General features: G+C 37.2%; 1 protein-coding gene across 1 annotated transcript in view; it reads left to right on the top strand.

Annotated features, from left to right (window-relative positions):
- The window catches only part of LOC145978662 (H2.0-like homeobox protein), an 86,380-nt gene extending 63,374 nt beyond the window's left edge, over window positions 1-23,006 (top strand). The window contains exon 4 of the mRNA XM_083111424.1: window positions 22,338-23,006. Coding sequence (XP_082967550.1) covers window positions 22,338-22,517 — 180 coding nt within the window. The 3' untranslated portion in view covers window positions 22,518-23,006. The remainder of the gene's footprint in view (window positions 1-22,337) is intronic.
- Window positions 23,007-23,288: the final 282 nt, after the last annotated feature.

Here is a 23,288-nt window from a genome sequence, read left to right as displayed (position 1 = left end):
GATTCCAACGAGTTGTTATCAGTAATTATTTTTTTATTACTACCTAACACTTGGTTTTTACCTGTAAGCACATATTTAGTTCTCTCTCTGCCAATTATGAAATAATGAAAGTAAACAACTGAAAATCAACCAACTCTGACAAATGTAATACAATAAGAGGCTCTTTCTCTACAAGCAATATCAGCTGAATTACTCTCATTAAATAAATCTGTAGGGTCATTTTTTCCACGTTTTCAAATGCACCAAATGCATCATACGATGAAAGAAGATTGTACAGTCATGGACACTTCCGGGTTGTAATGACTCGCTACATTTGCTTTCAATGGAATCGTTAGTCACCCAGAAGTGACTGTGACTGTACTTGTCTACTTCATAGTTAAAACCAATTGTTCTTTTACGTTATCACGACGTTACATATAAGAGCACTCAAGAGTGGCTAAAATATATTTAAAATATCAATTTTCAGATTGTATTATTATCCACTTTGAACTTCAGTGGTTTTACTATTTGCCGTTATTAAACCACTATTATTGTCACTTTCTAAAGTTTTACAGAGCTCCTCAATAAATCATTTTTTGTTCTTCTAGTGGGTGAGGTTTCGATTGCTACTGCAATCTTCATGTCATGTTTAAAATATAAGAGAGAAATAAGCCTTGTGAACTGACAAGAAGGTTGCTGCTGTTGTTGAGTTGATGTTTTAAGTCCACTTTATGCACAATAACAGTGGCGGCGATTGGGTTCCAAAACCGGGGGTGTGGGCAAGGTGACAAAACTGGGAGGGGGGGACAAAGACAGTATATTTTCCCCTTTTCAGATAAGGTTTAGCATAGTGCGGGGGCAAAAGTGGCGAAAAGTCAGGGAGGGGCTAGCGTCGTCGTCTTGTAATCAAGGGGTCCCGGGTTCGGTTCCCGGTGGAGGCACATAGTGGTTCGGTTCCCACTTCAAACTGTAGGTCCAGTCTCGATTAGCCTTAATGTGAATAAAGTGGACTTAAAACACGAAATCAATCCAAAATCGGGGAGAGGAAACTGCCCCCCTCGCCCCCCCCCTAATCGCCACCACTGCACAGTAAGGCTAATCGAGAATGGACCTGCAGTTAAAGTGGGATCCGAACCACTATGTGCCTCCACCGGGTAAGTGCGGGTCTATTTGTGGAGGAGCTCTGTGCGATTTACAAAGTGAAAACTTCATCTTTACTACGTGATTATACTATTATTACTTGTCACATTGTTGTAGGGAGAGGGAGAGTCATCTCAAATTAAACGGAATTCCTTACTTTTTTTAAAACAAGGATACTAATTTCATTATTTTAATGTTAGTTTCTACATTTGAAATTTTTTTAAAGAACACATTAGCAGGTTCCTATATACACCTGGCACCCCCTCTCCCCGTGAGCGCTTCTATGAATGAAGTGTCTTGACCAATTTTAAGATGCCACTTCTTTTATTATGCAATTAGTGCAAAATGTTCACTAAACCAATGGCAGGGCTTTGAACCTGTTAAGCCCTTCCCTTATATACGGCCATGATCAAGTGGCCAGTTCAGAGGCTGCGGCATAGGAAGCTCGAGATATCAAAATCTCAACCACACAAAATAATACATACAGTTTCTTCTCTTTGGTTGAGTTCTGGCTTTCGTGTAGATATACCGAAATAGACAATATATTCATTCATATGGAAAGATCGCATTTCTCGAGTAAACTGTAACTAGAAGTAACACTAACACTGAAATGATAATATTGTAAATTTCGATCCTAATGACGCTGCTAAAAATTACGGTAGAAGCCATAAATCCATCGATCTAGCATTTCTCCCAGTGCAGAGACGTGAATAATTGTGCATTAAAATGTCCGATATAACAATACATTTATCAGCTCCACTTTTCAATTGTCAAAAGCATTAGTCGGGATTGCGATTGTTGAAACTCGTTGCATGGAAGCTTGTACATGTCCATGCTCAGTTGATTGAAGCATTACAAGCAATTCCCATGCTGATGAAAAACAACGTGCCTTCCAAATATTACGGACATATTATTATACACTTGCGTGCAAAGATATAGACCCACCTCATACTTTTGACATAAAATGTTTTTCAGAAAAAAAAATATTTTACGCATAATTTCCCAGTCGCTGTTGGTTGTTACAACTACACACCCCTGATTTAAAACATAAGTACAAGAATAACAACAGTTATCCTACGACGTAAAGGTCAAATTGACTAAATAAAACTTGGTAAAAGTGTGAAGTGGGTCTATTTCTTTGCACGCAAGTGTATTATACTGATCTTCTCCCTAGAGTAAAGAAGATAATTTTGAATGAATGGTTTGATTCGTGTCGAAATGAACTTGTAACAGTTGGAGAATCATACAAACCATTTGCTGAATTCAAACCACACAAACCATGGTTTCATCTTGTCAGTGGTACAAGAAATGTAATTGTTTTAATTAATAGACAGAGATCTGGTCATTTGACTACTAGGCAACATTTATCCAGAATTGGAATAACGAACAAAAAGAATTGTGAATGTGGCTGGGAAAGTGCAGATGCACAACATATAATTATGGAATGTGTAAAATGTAATAGAGAGAGAGAAATATCTTGTATAAAACTGTATATAATCTAAAGGTTCAGTTTCCAACAAATCTGTTAAATCTACATTGAAGAAGGGAAACGTGCCGAAGGTCTGGAGAAGAAGTGGAGCAGACTATTCAGAAACTAAAGTCTCCGTTTCAAAATGCAAAAAAGTTTTCCTCAAGTGGAAATTAAACGAAGTAAGTACAAAATTAGAGGAATCTTTGCAGAGGAAGACGGGCGAGAAAACCTCTTCCTGTCTGAGGAAAATCAGGAAAGTAGATTTGGACTGGAGCTAGTTCGGAATGTGAACTGACCAGAAGATCCACTCAGCTGTCAATGAGATTGCTGCAAAATTTGATGAACAGTTGTGTGAATTAGAAACTTCAGCAGAAGAGTTTATCCTGGAAAATCCTAACTTGAATAGACGCGATTTGGAAATTTTTGCCAAGAAGCAGCAGCTTGAAGCGAAAAAGACGTGACTCACTTTGCTTCGTGAAAAGCTTACACAATTGTGGCTGTTTACACTCAGAAGAAATCGAAATTTTATTCTGTGATTCGTAACTTCATATCTTTCGTTCGGTTCTGATGTTTTTAACTGGCTACAAACTGTAACTACCTGATGTGAACAACGTTTATGTGCTATAATGTTACACGCGATTAAGACTTCAACCGCTTAATGCGGTATCTACCTGGATGTGAGATGTAAATAGTTAGGTTAGGTATTGTGAATAGTTGCGTTAAGGGCTGTAAATAGTTAGTTAAGGCTGTTATTGTTATAATAAGGTTGTAAATATTAGTTTAAGTTAGGAATAATCAGCTGTGTGTGCAACCCAATCTTGATATGTGGCCAATTTTAAGTCAATATTGAACTTGAAGCAGACAAACAGATCTTTGACAAGCATTCCTTTCATTTTGTGGAAAGTAGAACACTATCATAACCGAGAAGTGACATTTAATGGGAGTGAATTGACTTTGTAGTACCTGCAAGTCTGAAGACAGTGTATGTGAGGTACTTGTAAAGGACAAAAAATAGCGGCTTGAATTCCTAAGACAAAACAGTCTAAACTTCAGTAAACTGATAGCAGAACTGAAGTAGAGTGAACTAAGTAAGTTGAAAGAAAAGTAAAAGTATCAATTTAAGATAATTAATATCTCAACGTAGCCGACATCACGCGAAGAACCAAACCAAACATGAAATAAAATTACAATGTAATTGAAATCTGATATTTGCAGTTTCTTTTCTTCACATTTTACAGTATGTACGTACTTACACGAGGATAAAACAGCCACCACGGTGGCTGATCTTGCCACCAAAGGTTCATGGTTCGAGTCCTGGTCTGGGGATGGATGTTTATTTATGTGTGTTTGTTCATTAGTTTCATCTGATTCATCATTCATTCTTATCGCTACTGTTGCTTCAAAATGAAATAAACCGACACAACGATTAAATACGAGGACTAAATATTAAGGTTACAGAAAAATAACTGTACTTTGAACATAATGCTTCGAATAACTTTGAAGTCATATAATCGATTCCTACAACATATTGTCGCAATTGTATGCTGTACAGTTTAAAAACCCTGATTTTATTACTTATCTAGGACTCCCACTCTTGCCTCATGCGTTTATTTTCCGCGTGATGAATTATTTCTTGCGGTTGTACGCTTTCGAGCGTAGATTAGTCACGCGCCTTAAAGGGAATTTCAATTTCCTATTTAGAGAATGTTAGCCTAATTGTTGTTACTTCATATATTACTTTTTCACAGAAACTATTAGGTACGTACATGAAGGTGAAATTTTAACATCACTCTAGAACAGATTTCCCTACCATTGTTACGATATTTTTGAAAAGCAACATTGGAACAGAATAACCAACTCTAACAAATGTAATAAAATACAAGGCTATGTCTTTACAAGTAATATCAGCTGAATCCCTCTCATTAAATAAATCTGTATGTTCAGTTTTTCCACGTTTTCTAATGAGCATTATTTCATAAAATATTATATTGTATGCCTACCTGGTCACTTTATAGTTAATATCATGTGTTATAATATATCATGTTTAACGGTAGAGTTCAAACTTTCAGATGCAATCAAGATTTGAAAATTAATGTTTTTGATATATTTTAGCCATTGTAATGCCAATTGGTGGAGTTAACAGAATGTCTCTTTGTGATTTTTAATTTTACATGTGATTTTTAAATTTACATGACACAACTTCAAGCGACATAGTCTTTCATAAATGAGTAAATATGTCGTGAAAATAACATCACAAAAATAGAAAAGTTACAATTTCCCTTACTGCACTCAAAACAGATAAATATAAATTAGTTACATTATAATTGCAGTTAGTGTATTAGTAGTACAAAAGATAAATAAGATCGACAGAAAAATAACAATTTTGAAGACAAATGCAATATTTAAGTTTTTATAAAATCCGAGTAAACTAGAACAAAACTGCAGTTCAATGTAAACCTTTGTTACTATTTAAAACTGTTACAATAATGTCGACAATCGTGCTACCACTGACAGCAACTAAAAAATAATAAAAGATTTCAATTTCAGATTGCATCATAGGCGTATCTACGGGGTGTGCCGGGTGTGCCTAGGCACACCCTAATGGGCTGCTTTATCAAAGAGAATTAAAGACAGATATTTCAATAAGAGAGAAAATAAGCGGCAGTTTGTAAGAAGTTGAAAATGTCATTACTTGGTACAAACGTGTGCATTATCGCTGATGAAACGAGTGTCTATAGATTTTCGATTTTTTATGTCATTGGAGAAAGAAGATATTTCTACTCTGTACTACAGCGCCTTTCTTCTATACATTGTCACAAGCTGCACGTGTGAGAGAGCTTTCTCCAAGCTTTCCCAAGTTAAAACTAAATTAAGAGCAACTCAGAAGCAGGATAGATTGGAAGCCCTGCTATTGCTATTTGTGGAACAGGAAAAAGCTTAGTCTATTGATGTAAATGAAGTTATTGATGAGTTTAAGAACATTGTATCGTTTGACAGACGTCTCTTAGTAGTTGTATTTACAATATAACCAGCACGAGAAAGTATGAACCCCCCTCAGGCAGATTTGCCTACACTTAAAACTTGCTCAACATGCCTATATGAGCTTTTTGCTCAAGTGTGGCACCCTGTCTAATCGAAGATTTTTGTAAAAATGCCCTCGGGAATTTCCCGTGAAAGTATGACCCCCCTCAGATTGATTTGCCTACACTTATAAAAGGCACTTCTGTGAGATTGTTGTCCATAAATTTGTTAAAAATATGCCCCTCTTGATATTTTTTTTGGCTACACATAAATTAAGCCAAAAAGCCACCCACACCCACCCACACATATTTACTTCCGGTCCACTTCCGGTTTAAGTTCAATTGGGCACCAGGCTCAACTTGCATATCTAGTACTAAAACAATGTAATATGCAGAAATCTTCTAGAATTGCTCTGTGACTCTCTCATTTCTTACATCATAAACATATGATTTTTCGCCTATAAGAATAACACTACATATGGTGTCATCAGGGAGTGTATCGTGGAATTCACAGATAATTTTAATGTTTGTCCTGTCATTAACCACAACTTGTTTCCTTTTTGAAGTGTTGATGACAAACATGGGTCTCTGTTCTTTGAATTCATCTGGTGTGTAATACATGTCAGTATTGCCTGTAGTGACCCTTTTGTATGCTGTAAATGCTTCATATAATTTGAGGAAATCATCCTTGGACATGTTTAAATTATAATTTTCTCTAGGAAATACCTCATTTCTGCCATTTTTAAGATATATGTTCTTGATGTTGCAGCTATCAAATTTACTTGAATTTTTTTTCCTGATTATTGTGTCTTCCAGTCTGAAACAGTACCACCACAAAATCTGGCATGTCATATTGTATACTGGAGAATGAATTTGTAGCATCAAACCCATAATAGGTACCAGTGGCAGGCTTCTGTACACATTGATATGTATAAAATTGTAAAGGAATCTGTGGATTTTTTTAGGATATCAGCTTTGTATTTAAGAGCATAACTGGCTTCATATTCAACAACTGGCATTCTTAGCTCCATAGTCTGAATAATGCATTTGCCCGCATCAGGTAGGGTATTAGGCAGAGCTCCCCCTGTAGAGTTTAATGTACTGTACCTCATCAAAGCATTATTATCATTGGCAGCTCTTCTAAATGTAATTCTTAAACCACCCTTCCACATAATATCTTTGTAATCTGAGAAGAATCCTGGCAACAGGCGCATAGGAAACAGCACTGTGTGGCTTTTACATATAATTTTATCACCAGCCTCAAATCCACCTATTTTGTAGTAAGAAGCCTCGGTTTTGGATAATTTTAGTGTAGCCAAAGCTGTGGAGGTAATGCCGGGATAATCTACTCTGTTTATAACAACACCATGTTTTCTGATCTCAATTTCAGAGAACAGATGTGGCACAAAATTGTCCACCAATCTTATATTTGAATTTGCCGGATAATCTGTACCATCGAGCTTTACAACATCAAATTTGATGTATAGATCTGCTCTGTGGGGGTGTATAAAGCCATCCCCTACATCAAGATCAACCTCAATCTCTGTGTTGGGTTGATTTAAATTTGCAAAAGTCCTCCTGTTTGGGGGGAATGATTGTAGCTCATAACTCTCAATATTTTCCATTTTTTTTTGTATGTATTTTTATTTAAATATTAATCTCTATGATTGCAGTTGTTGTGGCTCCAGCAAAATCAACTAATTCTTCTTTTTCATTAGTGACCATCAACTCAATGTTATCTATTCTATTATGGCACACAGGAAAATATAATGTTGGGGATGGAGTGTAGATGATGGGCTCCATAAATTCAGAATTAGGTTTGAATGTTGCAATGATGCCAGTTTGTTTGTGAGTGCCTATGCCATTTGATTTGGTGATCATACCCTCGGCCACATTACAGTGAATATTTAGAGTCTCTATGGCTAAGAATTTAGGTATATTAATAGCAGTGTGTTTGATGGCCGGTTCAAGTTTTGTGTTGTTCTCAAAGCCTAACAGCTCTCCTATAGTACCTAGATCCACTGTTTCTGTAGCAGATACAATCTCTACTCTGTGAGTGACAGAATTTTGAGTTAAAACTATACCTCTGGGTAATTGAGCATTTAGAGTGGATAGATTATATTGCCCTGGAGTGATGACAATTTTTTGATCCATAACTGCAATTTTGTTGTTGTGGTGTGTAATATTAGGGATCAAGTACATGCCATAAAATGCTCTGAGAGCTATTGTTTTGGGATACACTATGTCATCATGTAATCTAAGTTTCAATATTGAATTTTGGCTGGTGAGATGGAATACCCCCATGATGCTTCAGATACCACAAGGCCTTTTGAAAATCTTCAATTGATGGTTTATTTATTTGAGACATATATCTAAGAACAGATAAACACAGATGTCCGCAATTAACATCTTTGAAATTTTGAACACGGGCATTATTGTAATAAAGATTAGCTGAATTTAGATATTTTATTAAATTTTCAGGTGGAACACCTCCAAATGTATCAAACACAAATGCCTCATTTTTTAAATATTTAAGATAACAGATCCAGTGAGTGCCCTGATTTTTGTACTTATCCAAATTAACTATGCCACACTCTTTGTTGAGTGGTTGTTCTGGTAAAGAATCAGACATGTACACACCTCTAAAATTTCTGATGCCCAGTGGCTTGATTAAAGCTTCAATATCTTGGTTTGTAAGCGGCTCTTGTTTTTTTTAAACGTATTCATGCCTTGTTTCTCAATGGCCAGGTTATGGCGCTTCAATTCATCTAATTCTGCTTTATTTTTCTTGGCATCTATTACTGTTTTTGCTATGGCAGCTGATCCCCCAGCTAAGCTCCCAACAGCCCCGAGAGCAGCTAAGATGGCCGGGATAGTAAATATGAAACCACCCACATGTGATTTTTTTCTAGATTGTTGTAATTTTTTTAATTGAGGGGTACTAAGCAACAATTTCATACCATGGACCTTGGCAATACAAGAATTTTTTTTCTTGCGCTGTTTTTTGGTTAAAAGACTATCAATAGTTTTAAGAGATTTAAGACCTGCATAAGGTATTTAATACATAACACCCTTGGCCTTCATTGTAGGTTTATTATATATACATATTCACAACCCCCACCCCAGTTTTTGTTTGGTGTTCATAGCTATGGTGGTCCCCAATGCTGCTATTCTCTCACTCAAAGAAGCATCTTTGCTTACAAATCTACCAAATGCAGCCTCTTCTAATTTCTTGTCTGCAACATGTCTCTTGTCAATATCAGAATGTGTGTTGTATGCTATGTCATGGTCTCTACAAGCAGCATCTAGGGGGTTAACACCAGGATCACCTCTGTTTAATCTATGGCCCAATTTTGTGCCTGGACCACAATACTGATAGCCTGGAATATGTAGTTCAAATGGCAGCTTGTTTATGATGTCATTAACCAAGCCCCGACCCTCAGAAATATTCCAAAATTTAGGTGGTAGAGTATTAATAATTTTTATAAGATATCCAATCCCCTTAGTGTCATTCACTATAAAATTAGACAATTTGGTGCTTATCATGTCCATAATTCCAACCTTTTCATTGTAAAAATTGTGGTTGCCAGCATTTTCCTCCCCAGCTATCACCAATAACCTATCTACAAGTTTCCTGACATCATCAACCCACACAAATTCTTTGGGCAGGGTGTTGTATTGTTTGATTCCACTACCAGTCTTGATCTGTGACCATATGGGCTTGATTAAATTGTTGTATTTTGCTCCACTGCTAGACTTGACTCTTTTTTGTGTGGGATCATTGTTCTGGTATAGAGCATCTGATTTTATTAATATTTCTTTGTAATGTTCATAATCTTGATCTGTATAGCTGCCAGGCCTTTTCCTAGTCATCAGTTCCCACAATCCAGGTGTTCCGGGATACTTAACAAAAGCACCTTTTTCTCCGAGACGAGATTCTGAATAAACAATCAGATCATCTCCCATAAATGTTACTCTGAAATTGCCAATTCTATGTATGATGCTACCATCACGCTCTGTGTCAGCATATAAGCCAAAGACCTCATCTTTGTTGTCTTTAGGTGTGCTTAAATATTTTTGAGCAAGAAGACCCAATTCAATAGGATCCAGACTAGCCTCAATTCTTCGAGGAGCAATAGGACTAGGTGTATGAATACTAGAAAGTGGGGTGAATGGATAATCTAATATGTTTCTTGCAGCTACAGGTACAAGCTCTGTGATCAAATTTTGATTTTGCTCTGTAACAGTTTTGATATTTTTACCTAATTCACTAATAGCATCAATAACAGGCTGCTCTGTTTGTTTGTGTTTTTCATAAATTCCTCGGTTCTCTGATTTCCATCCCTTAAATCTTTTTACAAGATAATCTCTTAATTTAAGATCATCAATGATTGGCCTTTTCATGGTTATTTATATATGTTTCAATATCTAGAAAATTGTTGATTTTATTTCTGTATTTGCCAGTATTAGGTGTTCTTGTCATATCAATTGTGACAAACCCATAACTGTCCTGGTTCCAGCACTTACTGCAAATCTTGGAAAAATCATTGTAGCTCAAGTCCCCACCTACATATTCATCATGTATGTGTTTGAGGTTGGTATGGTCTTGATGAAACACACATATAAAATTGCTGTTGTCTCGGATCAGTATTGTCTCGGGTATTTTTGAAAAAGTCTGTGCAAGGTAGAAGCAATCAATGTTTTTGTGCCGGCCCTGTGTAAAAAAATTTCTAACCTTGTTTTGATTATCCAGTATAATGTCATCAAACACAACAACAGAATTATCGAGACATTCGTAGAGTGGCTTAACATCTGGTTCAAAAATGGCAATATCCAGTCCATCATATAGCTTCATCAGCTGCTGATATTTTAATTGTTCCAAGCTCTTAGAGAAGACATACAAGTGCCTGTTTTTCCAGTCTAACCAGTTGGGTGCCAATAAAAAATTATCAATCATTAGTGTAGTTTTACCACAAGCCGATGGCCCAACAATAAGACACCTAATATTATCAGGCAGCAATTTTCCATTTTTCTTATTCTGCTGTTCAGGTTCTGGCAGCCTCTTTATAACATCCCAGGTATTCATATTATCACTTTGTTTGCCTCGATCCAGCTGTGTTCTGGAAGTCCTAGCCATTTGACAAATAACTTGTTGCCTTTTCTGCGGATGATTTTCTCTATGAGATATGTGCCAGGCTGTTTAGTTTTGCTGAGTTCTTCTTCATAAAACCTGCCTTTGAGAATTTCTCCTCGGTGATCTTTTATTATATATGTGTTAAGGGTCCCAGGTTTAACTTGAACCACTGTAAATAATTCAGTGCTCCAGTTTCTTGTAAAACCTCTTTTGAATAAGTGCTTATATTTGCTGATTCTTACTTGATCACCCACCCTGTATTTGGCTTTTCTTGTTGTTGGCTGGTATCTAGGATAATAAACAGTGCTGATCAATTTTTGCTCATCAGATGAAGTTACTTCAGAGGGTTTCATGTTGATTGTGGAATGGACAGAATTGTTATATTTTTGTAGAAGTTCTGGAAGAATATTAATCCATTTATAATTACCTTGAAGTGTAAATTGTTTATACATAAGATTTTTTAAGGTTCTGTTGAATCTCTCTACAATTGAGGCCTTGAGATCACTGTAACTCGAATAATGTTGTATTGACTGGCTTTTAATAAATTGTTGAAACACAGAATTATAAAATTCTTTGCCATTATCTGTTTGCAAATAGCGCGGTGATCTTCCACTCTGATTGATGATTGTCCTGATGGCTTCTGTAACACATTTTCCAGTCTTGGATTTGAGTGGCACAGCCCAGGCAAATTTTGAAAATGTATCTATGATAGTGAGTAGATACTTGTAGCCCTTGTTGATTTTGTCTAAGTTTTTCAGCTGTCCACTTGCCATCTCAATCAAGTCGCTCTGCCATAAATCATCTATGCCCTTTGTGACTACTGGCAGTCTCTTATAATTATGTCTGGCTTGTCTGTGTAATTCATCAACAATAATTTGTCTAGACATAATATGTAAACAAGAATATTGCAACTATAGGGTGTTCAGCAGCTGATACTACAGGATTTTCTAAATATAATTTGTCCCCTATTTGTATATGAAATTCCAGAGAGCCATCATCTTCAGCATAGGCTGTTTCTAATGTATTGGGGTCTGTAAAATCCTCCAATTCTACACTGGTGATTTTCACTTTGTTATCAGCATTTGTTATTGATAATGTAGGGTAGTGGTGTGCCTGTGGTTGTAGCCAATATTTGATCTTGATTGGTCTAAGTGTGCCCCCAACAAAAAACTGGTAATAAAATTGTGCAGGGGACAGCATATATATTTTGCCTCCTGGTGTAAATGGTGAATCATATTCTTTGTTGGGGATGCTGTACAATTCAAGAATTACTGTATGTTTAGGATTCTCGATTATGCCTGTTATTTCTTTTTCTGCTGTAAGCAATCTGCTTGTTACAGATTCAAGGTGCTCATTGATGGTCCTAACAACATCATCATGGCCTGGCTTGATTTTTATGTCCACAGCAAGTTTCTTGTATTGTTGCACAATTTCTTGTAGCTGGGTGGCAAAAACAGACAAAGCATTTGCTTGATTGGATTCCATGGTCCCTAGCTGTTGCTTGATATTGGCTACAATTTGCTGTAAATTTTCAACAACTGCCAATTTTGAATTTTGAGCAGTAAGATCATGGACCTGTCTTCTGATATCCTCAAACAGGGCATGCAGTTCATTAATATGTTGATTGGTTGGTAGAATGGCCACTGTCTGAGTGAGTTGTTTGATCTCTGTCTGGATATTCTTGATATCTTCTGATTTCAATATGCGATTCACTGCTCTCTTAATATTTTTAAGTTCCTGTGATGTAGGCAGATTTGACACAGTATTTTGCAAAGATTCAAGTGCCAATTTCACATTGTTTAATTCAGAAGCATCAGCCACACCACGCATAGCATCTTGGAGCAGGGCTATATCTGCCTGAGTAGGTGTTGATTGTTGTAAAATTTCAAGTTTTGTTTGGATATCATCAATCAAGTGATGAAAATGAGATAGCTCAGATTCAGTGTTGAGGTTTTCAAGCTTTGTGATCTGTTGCTGGACACTAACAAGGGTATCTACAATCCCAGGCAGGCGGGATTCTAGAGTTTCTTGTACATTTGCCAAATCACTTTGCACTGCTGCTATTGTACCTTCAGGATGGGTTATGGTACTTTGAATTTTTCCAAAATCTTCATATGTTTCAAGTTGCAGCTTAATATTGGCAACACTCCGAGTTATTGCACTCAAAGCATCAGAAGATGGCAAGTTGTTCATAAAATTTTCAAGTGTCTCAATTTTTTCTTTAACCTCGGCTATGGCATTGTTTAAGGGGTCCAGATTAGGCATCTCCAGTGACTGAATCTGTTCTTTTAGAGTGGAAATCACTAGATCAAAATCTTCTTGTGATTTTATGCTTTTGACAATTGTTTGGAGCTGTGTCTGGATATTATTTATCTGCTCTTCCAATTGTTGTTTCAATTGCTCAGAGTTGGTAGCCTGGGTCTTAAATTTGGCTTGAAGAGCTGCTACAGCCTCTTCTAAACTTTGAAAATTATCTAATGTGGCCAAGTCAGTATATTTCTGAAGCAGCAATTTGAGTTCAGAATCAATTTTAAGAAGAGGGTCCATGCATTGTGATTGCAAATTTGTAATTTCTAATTGAAGACTGGCATTGAGTGTGGTTTGTAAAGCTTGTAAATCACTTCTTAATTTCTTGACTCTGACATCAAGCATCAGAATCTCATCACTGTGATCTTCATGTCTTGTATGGCCAAATATATCATTAGGCATTTTTGTTTTAGCGGTTATTTATTATTGAATATCTAATTCTTAATTCTATAAAAAATGGTATAAGCTTGTCATAGGATCCAGGGACCTCAATATATAAGCAGTCACCAGCAGAAACAGTATAAACAGTGCCAGAAATCATGTTTGAGTGCTTAATTCTGTAAATATTTCTCCCTACTGAAATTTTAACATTACCCTCAGGAGTTGTAATAAATTGTAATTGACCACCTACAGGTAATTGGTAATGATTTAAATTATTGTTAAATATGTACAATATTTTACCTGTTTCATCATCAACATCTGTAAGTATGCTGTTCAGATGAATAATTAACAAAGCACTCAGTTTAGATATTATATCAGGAGAGGCTTGTGGTGTTGGCAGGTCCATAATAGCCTGTTTTTTGAACCCAAATAAGTTCATAGGCATGTTTATTTATTTCAAATCATGCTCTGTAATTGGGCATTGATTGCCATTTTTCAAATCACAATGACCCCATGGTAAAGTATGTATGCCACATGATAAAATTGCCACGGCCAGTAGAACAAGTAAATACATTAATAGATAATTGTTTATCATTGATATTCCTGGCCTTTTTTCAAATTTATCAATATTCTGAACAGACATTGGATATTCTAAACCCTCCATTGCTTCATCAAAATCATGTTCATGCTGTTTATAATAACTTATTCTCTGAGGATTCCTTGAAACTGGATACAAAGCAGCTAAAATACACCACAAAAAGCATTTCTCATCATTATTTTTTATATTAACCACGGCTGTTTTGTTTTTAATATTGGCAGGTAATGGCAAATATGTAGAACCTTGTAATGGGCTGAATTCAGAAATATTAACATAGAGCTTGTGTGGAGAACCGCATAGGCTCCATCCTGACTCTTTTCCAGCAAATTCAGAGTGTTTAATATTCAATTGATCTATCAAACTGCTTATTATTTTGTCTGAATTTGCATTTGAATATACCGGTACAGTTTCTGTTATGTGGGGCTGTGTAAATTTTGTGCCATTTGGTTTCTGATATTGTGTAAACAATTTGAGGGACAGCTTATAAGAGCCATTTTGTGCATTTAGAATTGCCTGCACATCAGGATTTACACTGTTCAAAAAATTCTTAATACCACATTTTTGCTCTGATACAAACCGGTAATCTCTAAGTTGGCCATTAAAACTGCTATGGATAGGTGGTTCATAGCGTGGCTGTTTTGCCGGTCCAGCATTAACAGGTGCTTCATGCTTTCTTTTCAGACCAGATGTAGATGGTTGTGGGGGCAATGTTGATGACTGTGCAGAGCAAGTACCTTTATGTTTATATGTGAAATATTCCATGCTATATTTTCTATGGCATTTGGGGCATATTTTAGTGGGAGTTCTGCATTTGTCTGGATTACAAATCTTTTGATGCTTAGCCCAATTGGGGCTGGATATATTTTTTTGCATTGATTACAATGTTTTTGATTTGGCATTTTTATTATTGGTTTATTATATAAGATTTCCTGGGGTCCAAATCAAAATTCTATGCTTAATAATAAATATCAGTTGGGTTCAGCAGTGTGATTTGTGTGTGTGTGTGTATGTGTGTTAATATTTTTGGCTTTGGTATTTATATAAAATTTCTTGGGGTTCAAATCAAAACTCTATACTTAATAAACCTATGACAGGTTGTCAAAAATTCTGTATATTAAATCAAATAGATTTGTAATTCAATTTATACAAATCTGCAATATTTTTGTGTTTAAAAATATGAGCAGCACTGCAACAACACACCCTTTCTCTTCAACAACTCTCACAATACTGGCTGATATGCAATGCAAAATTTCTTTATATAGCCTAAGCACAGACCGCATTGAAAACATCTGAAACAATAAGCCAATCAGAATAAAACACATCATCACATTATGTCATAAGCAACCAATCAGAAAACAACACATGTCTAATAATTTATTGCATAATAATTTGTTGCAAAACATGATGCAATATAAATAAACCAGAAATAGGCCACAAGTGGACCGGAAGTGGACCGGAAGTGGGCAGAAATGGGTAGAAATGGCCGAAAATAGACCGGAAGTGGACCGGAAGTGGGCAGAAATGTGTAGAAATAGCCGAAAATAGACCGGAAGTGGACCGGAAGTGGACCAGAAGTGGGCAGAAATAGCCGAAAATAGACCGGAAGTGGACCGGAAGTGGACAGAAATGGCCGGAAATGGACCGGAAATAGACCGGAAATAAATATGTATGAATATGGGTGGGTGTGGGTATGTGTGTGGGTGGGTGTGGGTGTGTATGTGGGTGAGGGTGGCCTAGTTTTAAGTGTATCCAAAACAATATCAAGAAGGGCATATTTTTGACAAGTTTATGGACAAAAATCTGGCTGATGCAACTTTTGTAAGTGTGGGCAAATCAATCTGAGGGGGGTCATACTTTCTCAGGAAATTTTTGAGGGCATTTTTACAAAAATCTTGGATTAGACAGAGTTCCACACTTGAGCAAAAACTCATATGGGCATGTTGAGCTAGTTTTAAGTGTAGGCAAATCTGCCTGAGGGGGGTTCATACTTTCTCGTGCTGGTTATATTGTAAATACAACTACTTCTCTTGTTATAGATGACGTGTATTTTGATGTATTTGTTTTTAACATTTATGAACATTTTGTGTGTGTGTGTTTGTGTAATTTCTATGCAATTTGATTTTTTCTACTACATATATTCAGAAATTTTCAACACTGGCATTTAGTGAATTTATATTCCTTTACAAACATCAGTGCAGTTAAAGAGCCAAGTGATTGTGTTGCAAAATATGCTATTAAAAAGGTACAAGACCTCTTTTTTTTTCTTTGTGCACACCCAAATATAAAGTTCTAGCTACGCCTATGGATTGCATTATTATCCACATGGAGCTTCAGCGGTCAACTGTAAGATAAATTGTCCAAATAATCTTTTTCCACCTTACTCAACACCAGAATTAGTATATGTCGTCATTAAACCAATATTATTATCACGTTATAAATTGACGCATAGCTCCTCCATAAATCGGCTTACATTTGTTCTTGTGGATGCGGTTTTGACTGCTGCTGCAGGGGTGCCCATCCACAAGGCCATTAGCACATTACCCCCCCCCCCTAGATCATGTAATTATCCCCTTAAAGTATTTAATCTCGACAGCGTGTCTACTGCTATCGTTTTACTGAAAGTCACTATTTAGCTTTGCTGAACACTTTCTTCATCTCTCCCAGCCCCTAAATTGTTCATTTTCTCCATCTAACTGATCAAATACGGTGCTCCTATAGTAGCAAAAGTAACTCGGAACCAGTCTATCCATGACCCCCCCTCCCCGCGGACACCCCTGACTGCAATCTTCTTCTAAATGTAAATAAACAAATAAGCCTTGTGAGTTGAAGAATGTTGCATTAACAGTCAAGGATGTGCTCGGGAGAAGGATATGTGCAGGCACGTATCCAGGGAGAAGGAAATTCAAATGAAATTCCTTACTTTCCTAACACGGGTATTATTTTCATAATTTTAAAGGTAGTTTTTTTTTACGTTTAAAAAAATGTAGGCACATTAGGGAGTGCCCAGGCACCCCAGGCGCACCTCCCGAGCTCACGCACAATGCTGCACCTGAGTAGGAGAAACGTCTACTTAAAGGGGAACAATGACCACAGATTGAAGGGATTTCACGAGTGGAAGATATGAGCATAACTTTTTACTGGTTAAAGATTCGTCGAAAAATCTTCGCCACTGCCTCGAGAAATTCTAGCCTGAGTTTATATGTCATGTTACCCACCCCCTTTCCATTTCAAATTATCGAGTTGAGTTCAATATGGCTGCCAACAAAATGGCGGGCCTCGGTTTGACACACACAACTATGGTTCCCCATGGGCCTAACCTGTTTCAATCATGACCAATTGTACCCATCATAACTCCTTTAGGATGTTATAAGGGGTGTTAATGAACTCTTGACTCACCCTGCAATGTGCATAAGAGAAGAGGAACTAAATACAGTGTTCACAATCTACAACAAAATGACAACAGTTACTGGACTGATTCAAAGGTTCATATATCAACATTTCACAACATTCATATAAGCTACTATTACTTCGGTGTAAATAGGACATAAATATGTGATTTTCATATCACGTTTTCGGCAGAAGTTTATCCAGAATTTCCCATCTGCGAGTGTAAGTTCGAATTTAGGGGAAGTGTAAAAGTACATTTAGAGACGAAGTGATCATAAATTGGGTCCTTCGTGAAAAATTTTAAGAGTCGAGAAAATTTTAGGAGCGCTTGGGTAAATCACTGATTTTCAGGATGGTTGATGAAAATATTATAATTTGAGGTACTTTTCGCCAATATCGGAAAAAGAAGGTTTGAGTGCAAGGAAGGCAGTGAAGTGATCAGAAAATCTGCTGTAGCGGATTGGTTCCGACACTTCCAAGAACCACATCTTGGAGGTCAAGCCGTGGTCTGGAAGTCCTTCTGTCATTGGAAATTTAATTATGGAGATTTAAGCCAGAATAAAACTTTAATTTAAATTAAAAAGAGAGGTACAATTTATTACTTAAGATGAATTATATTAAATTATAATTAGAAACAATATAAACCGGTCCACGCCGTCCAGCACTCGCAGATTGTCTACCGAGTACGGTGCTTCACATCCTACCATCTTTCGCCAGCCGAACGAACCAGTTCCGCTCTAGAAGTGAAAGGAAGGTGACACACGTTGCAGTTAACTGCTACAGCATCCAAACACCTGACGAGGTGTCCGGCGGTTCGAAAGGTCAGGTTAAGACCCTGGTGTGCACCTGATTATATTTAGAGGGTCCGACGACCTTGGAGCTGGATCCAGACGGCGGGAATTGGATTACAACCTGTACGTTCAGCAACTAAAGTAAGAATCACGAACCTTCCGACCTTCTGTAAACAACCGTCTCACTTCGAGTAACGTATCACTCCGCGCCAGCTGTTCGTGAATGGTGCGGCCATCATATGCTGCTCACTCGCAACCTTTAATTTTACGTAACATGGAAAAACGTATTCTTATTTTAACTGATAATCTACACATTGAAGTATAATAAATTTTCTACAAGTGATTAAATACTTGTTCTTGTTCAAGAATAAACATATTTTCCTACGCCAAAAGTTCAATTTATCTGACACTGGGTTAACAGATCCCCCTTCCCCCCCCCCTCTCTCAGTATGACAGCGCCAAAGTTATACAAGAAAGAGAGAGAGAGAGAGAGAGAGAGAGAGAGAGAGAGAGAGATTCGTTTCAGTAATTCAAGCCTTTTGGTTTTATTTCCACCAAATCATTGCCCAACATTGTTGACATGTGGAGTATTGTTTTCTCCTTTGTGCAACAAATATACCGCCAGTTTTAGCTAAACAAAGATAAGCCGGCGAATAAAAAGAGATTGTTTATCTTTCTCTCGGTTTCTCGTGCACTAGAAAACAAGAAGACGATAATACGCACATTATTTACGCAAGTCTCATGCAAGTAATGTATTTTCTTACCTTGATTCAGTGCTTCCTTTTTGAACTTGAGGCATTTTCGGCGCTAGACATCATCCTGTCAAAGTACGGTCTGTCAAATTTGCTTGCCAAAAAGGAACTCAACGTGGCACAAGAGGCGATTCAACGTCGACTGCTAAAATTGGGGAGATCGTCATCAATCATCACTATCAACATCTTCTCCACAGTGGACAGGACGGCTCTTTTATTGAAAGAATACGAAAGCACCTTGCATTGTATTGCGCTTATCTCAAAATCGGTGTACTTGTTTATACGAGCAACAACGTGTTCTTTTCGCGGGACTCACAACTTGACCGGTCGTTTTCCTTTCTTTCACCACACCGAAAACACAAAGACGCAGACACACTATTACACTTGGACACCAACTTCACTGCTTGCTCAGGATAGCACCGACACAACGTCACATAAACCTGCTTCCTGCCACTTTTCAAACGGCTGTATCTCCGAAAGACTACTCTGAAAACACGGGAGACCTTCCAGGCATGGAAGTCGCCATGTTCGAAACTAGCGCTATTTTCTTGCTGTTCACGTGATCGATTGTAATTTATACAATAATCACGTATTATTATTATAAACAGAGACCTTTAATGAAAATATATTTTAAAATGTATAATCCAATGTAATTTACACGTTTTTCTTCCATTAGCGTACTTTCATAGAACGGACTACATGATGCGGAAGAAATCCGTTATTAGGCTGTTGTTGCCAACCACAATACTTCTCACTAAGTCAAGTACAGAAACGGAAGTGGTATGTGGATTGTCGGCATATGATAGTGTGATTTCACACTGTCAGTGACGATCCACCGGGGATGGCGAAGGGGGTGTAACGCAGGAGTCGATCTATATATAATACAGAGGTGTTCACCATCCGGATGGTGACATCCTCACACTCCGGAATACTTTTGCGGGTGAAGGAGGGCAGGCCGTGGGGTGAGGGAGGTTGATTTAAAATGAACACCTCACAACAAGAGAAAAAAAAAAATGTGACAATATTTAAAAATTCACCCCCAAATATGCATTTTATTTTATATGTAGCGTACAATAAAATGTGACTGCCTCAAAATATTTCTGTATTCTACAGTCTTCTTTCCCCACTTTTATGCTTCTCTAAGTTGCCGTTTTATTTTCTCTTGGTGCCTTTGCTGCATAATTATTAATTTAGTCAATCAAATCATATGTATTAGCTTACTTTCATTATCTATAATAATAAATCATAACACTTTCCAACATCAAATAAATTTAATAAAGAAACCCCGGTTTCAAAACGTAATTTATCTCAATGTGTCACATTCTTCTAGCAAGGTTTTTTTTAGTAAAATATAAGAGAAAATTAATCCTTTGGTACGGAACCGTCTTACTCCTGGGGGATAAGATGTAAATTTTGTATTTAATTTTTTTTTTTAATTTAGCGTTGCTTTTCTTCCACTTTTTGCTAATCCCGATGACGAGAATGAGTCATCGTCAGATGAAATTGATGAAGGGATACTCACAAATAACACCCATGCCGGGATTCGAGCCAGGGAACTTCGGTGATCAGTCTGAAAATTGGCCACCAGGCAAGATGTACATTTTTTTAACTTTTTTTTTTTTAACATACATTCAATAACTTTCAACAGGTCATCACTCAGTGATACACTGCTTATTCCGCATCTGTTGACAAATGGAATGTTTTTACACCTTGTTTTTACACCTTGTAGGCTATGTGGACTATTTTTTTTTCATAAGTTTGCAACACTGTTAGGGTACACGTGCTTTTGTTTACAGAAGGTCTTAAGTCCTATGATTCTCACTTTAGATCGGATGATTGAAGTTCTGCACACTCGCTATCTAACACTGATCAATCGAAAGAGGTTACTGTCGTTTCACGGTAACACTCAGCGCAACTTCCAGAGTGGTTCAGGCTAAGCTAGCGGATAAGGGGTTTGGGGGGGGGGGGGGTTTGAAGTTACTCCACACTCAGCCTACATCCCAAACAAGGAATGGAGCTTCACTTCAGTGGAAGAGGTCACGAACGGGGCTGTTCTTGTTGTTGATTTAATATTGGCTCACTCCGCCAGATTTCAGCCGAAAGCTGTTGCCAAGAATTCAACAATTGGCAGAGAGAGATAGACCAACACCATACCTAGTGATAGCATTATTGCCTAATAATGAACACTAAACAAATTTTGTTTATATGCATTTTTTACCTTAAATAAACGTTTGGTTTGTTTGTATCTGAGAACTTTTGAATCACTTTAATAGATAAAAAGAAAAATTACGTACATAATACGAAATCAATGTGCAATAATTGGGTCCAAGATATGCATCTACTGAAAATGTCTGAATTGGACCACGCGCTTCAGATTCGTGTAAAAGAGGAAAACTGATTTCGTGTTATGTATTCTGAATAATATTTTACTATTGTTGTTATTATTGCAAAATTTACATAGAAACTGGTCCAAACAACAATTCAGTTCAAGCCAGCGTGTTAGATAAAGGTAATTTTAGATGTTTGTTAATGTCACCTAAAATAAACACTGTAATACATAACTAAATTAGTTCATGAAGTTCTTAGAATGGAAAATCCACACGTTTCCAATACTTCTCGCTTCGTAAATCCTTGTACAGTCACGGATACTTCTGGGTTGTAACAATACCATTGACTCTTAACGGTATCGTTACAACCCAAAAGTGTTCGTGACTGTAGACAGTTGAAGAATTATTTTCAATGGTTCGTAAAAAATAAAAAATAAATAAATATTTTTTCTACAGAAAGCAGCTAATTTTATTGTACAACGAGAAAATGATTATTAATCTGTGTGTTATAAAATTCAGCAACAATGATTGGCGGTGATTTATCCACACACACACACACAACGACCCCCTAAAAATTTTCACAAAAGCCCAATTTCTGGTTACTTTGGTTCTAAATTTAGCCTTATACCCTCCCAAAATACGAACTTACACCCTTTAGATGAAGATTTCTGCATAAACACCTGATGAGTGAAGAAATGAAAATTCAGTATGTTGAACAGGAAATATTTTAGGGTGAAATGATGCATCATATTGCTTTTGTAACATTTTATTACATCTATTGCTAATAATTTGAATGCGCTTTAACTAACTCTCGGGTATTTCTAACCAGAAGGTTTATTGCCGCAGCAACATGTCTTCCATTTGTCCCGATCAATCAACTCTTGGTCATCCTAACCAATTCCTTCAGAGTAATGAGCTCTTTCTTGCCTTAAATGCTAAACAGTTTCCTTGCACATTTCCTGTGTACATCTGAATCCAGGGACCATGAAGTCAAAAGTGTATCTTCTTCCGTCCAGGATGAATAAGGACATTCTTTGGTTCTCGTTGCAGGTGAAAGTGTGGTTTCAAAACAGGAGGATGAAGTGGCGACACAGCAAAGAAGCCAAGCAGCAGCAACAGCCACAGGTGGAAAAGAATGACGAGAAGCAGGTGCGACTGCGAGAGAGCCCGGAAGGTAGGAAGCCAGACTCCACACAGGAACACGACGACGAACTTAAGAAGTGCAGCTGAAACTGCTCTTCTTGAAACTAGTGGAGTCAGGACAAACAACCAAACAACTGCCAAAGAGTGTGAAGTGTCTGTGAGCACCAGCGATTCGAACTGCCCTCAAGTATTTTCTTGCTTTTACAACCAAGAAAACAAGCGATGAACGTTATGACTATTTCCTCACGAATTATGCTAACAACGGGTACATATTGTAGTAGGTGTTTCAGAAATAATTGACGGGTTACAAAGATTTATTGCAAGCAAACTACTGAGCTTATGATAATGAAACCAGTCCAGAACGAACGAGGAACGAAAACAGTTCGTGCGTGTATGTTTTGTTAAACTGAGAGTTCACATTTCTGCCGCTAGGCGACACTCGCATCACTCACAGTGTTTTGTTCAGTATTTTGGTTCCCTAGATCACCGGACCTTACACCTTGTGACTTCTTTTTGTGATGTTTCATCGAAAACAGGGTATTCGTCCCACCAATGCTGCGTGATATAGCAGACCTAAGGGAGACACTATCGACAGGCTCGTGTTGATGCGACTGTGGCAAGAGCTAGACTATTGTATTGACGAGTGCCATGTCAACCGTGGTGCACACATTGAACATTTGTAGGGGTAAAAAAAAACTGCTTGAGTTCCTCTCTTATTCTGGACTGGTTTCATTCTTTTGAGTTCAATACTTGCAATACATTTTTGTAACCCTTCAATTATTTCTGAAACACCCGATATAACAAGAACTTCACCCGTGAAATGTGCCAATATTTTAAGTAATTTACCAAGGATAGAAC

This window comes from Lepisma saccharinum, chromosome 25 (genome assembly GCF_977018435.1).
Source record: "Lepisma saccharinum chromosome 25, izLepSacc3.1, whole genome shotgun sequence".
Classification (NCBI taxonomy): domain Eukaryota; kingdom Metazoa; phylum Arthropoda; class Insecta; order Zygentoma; family Lepismatidae; genus Lepisma; species Lepisma saccharinum.
This window is presented reverse-complemented; position numbering and strand designations above follow the sequence as displayed.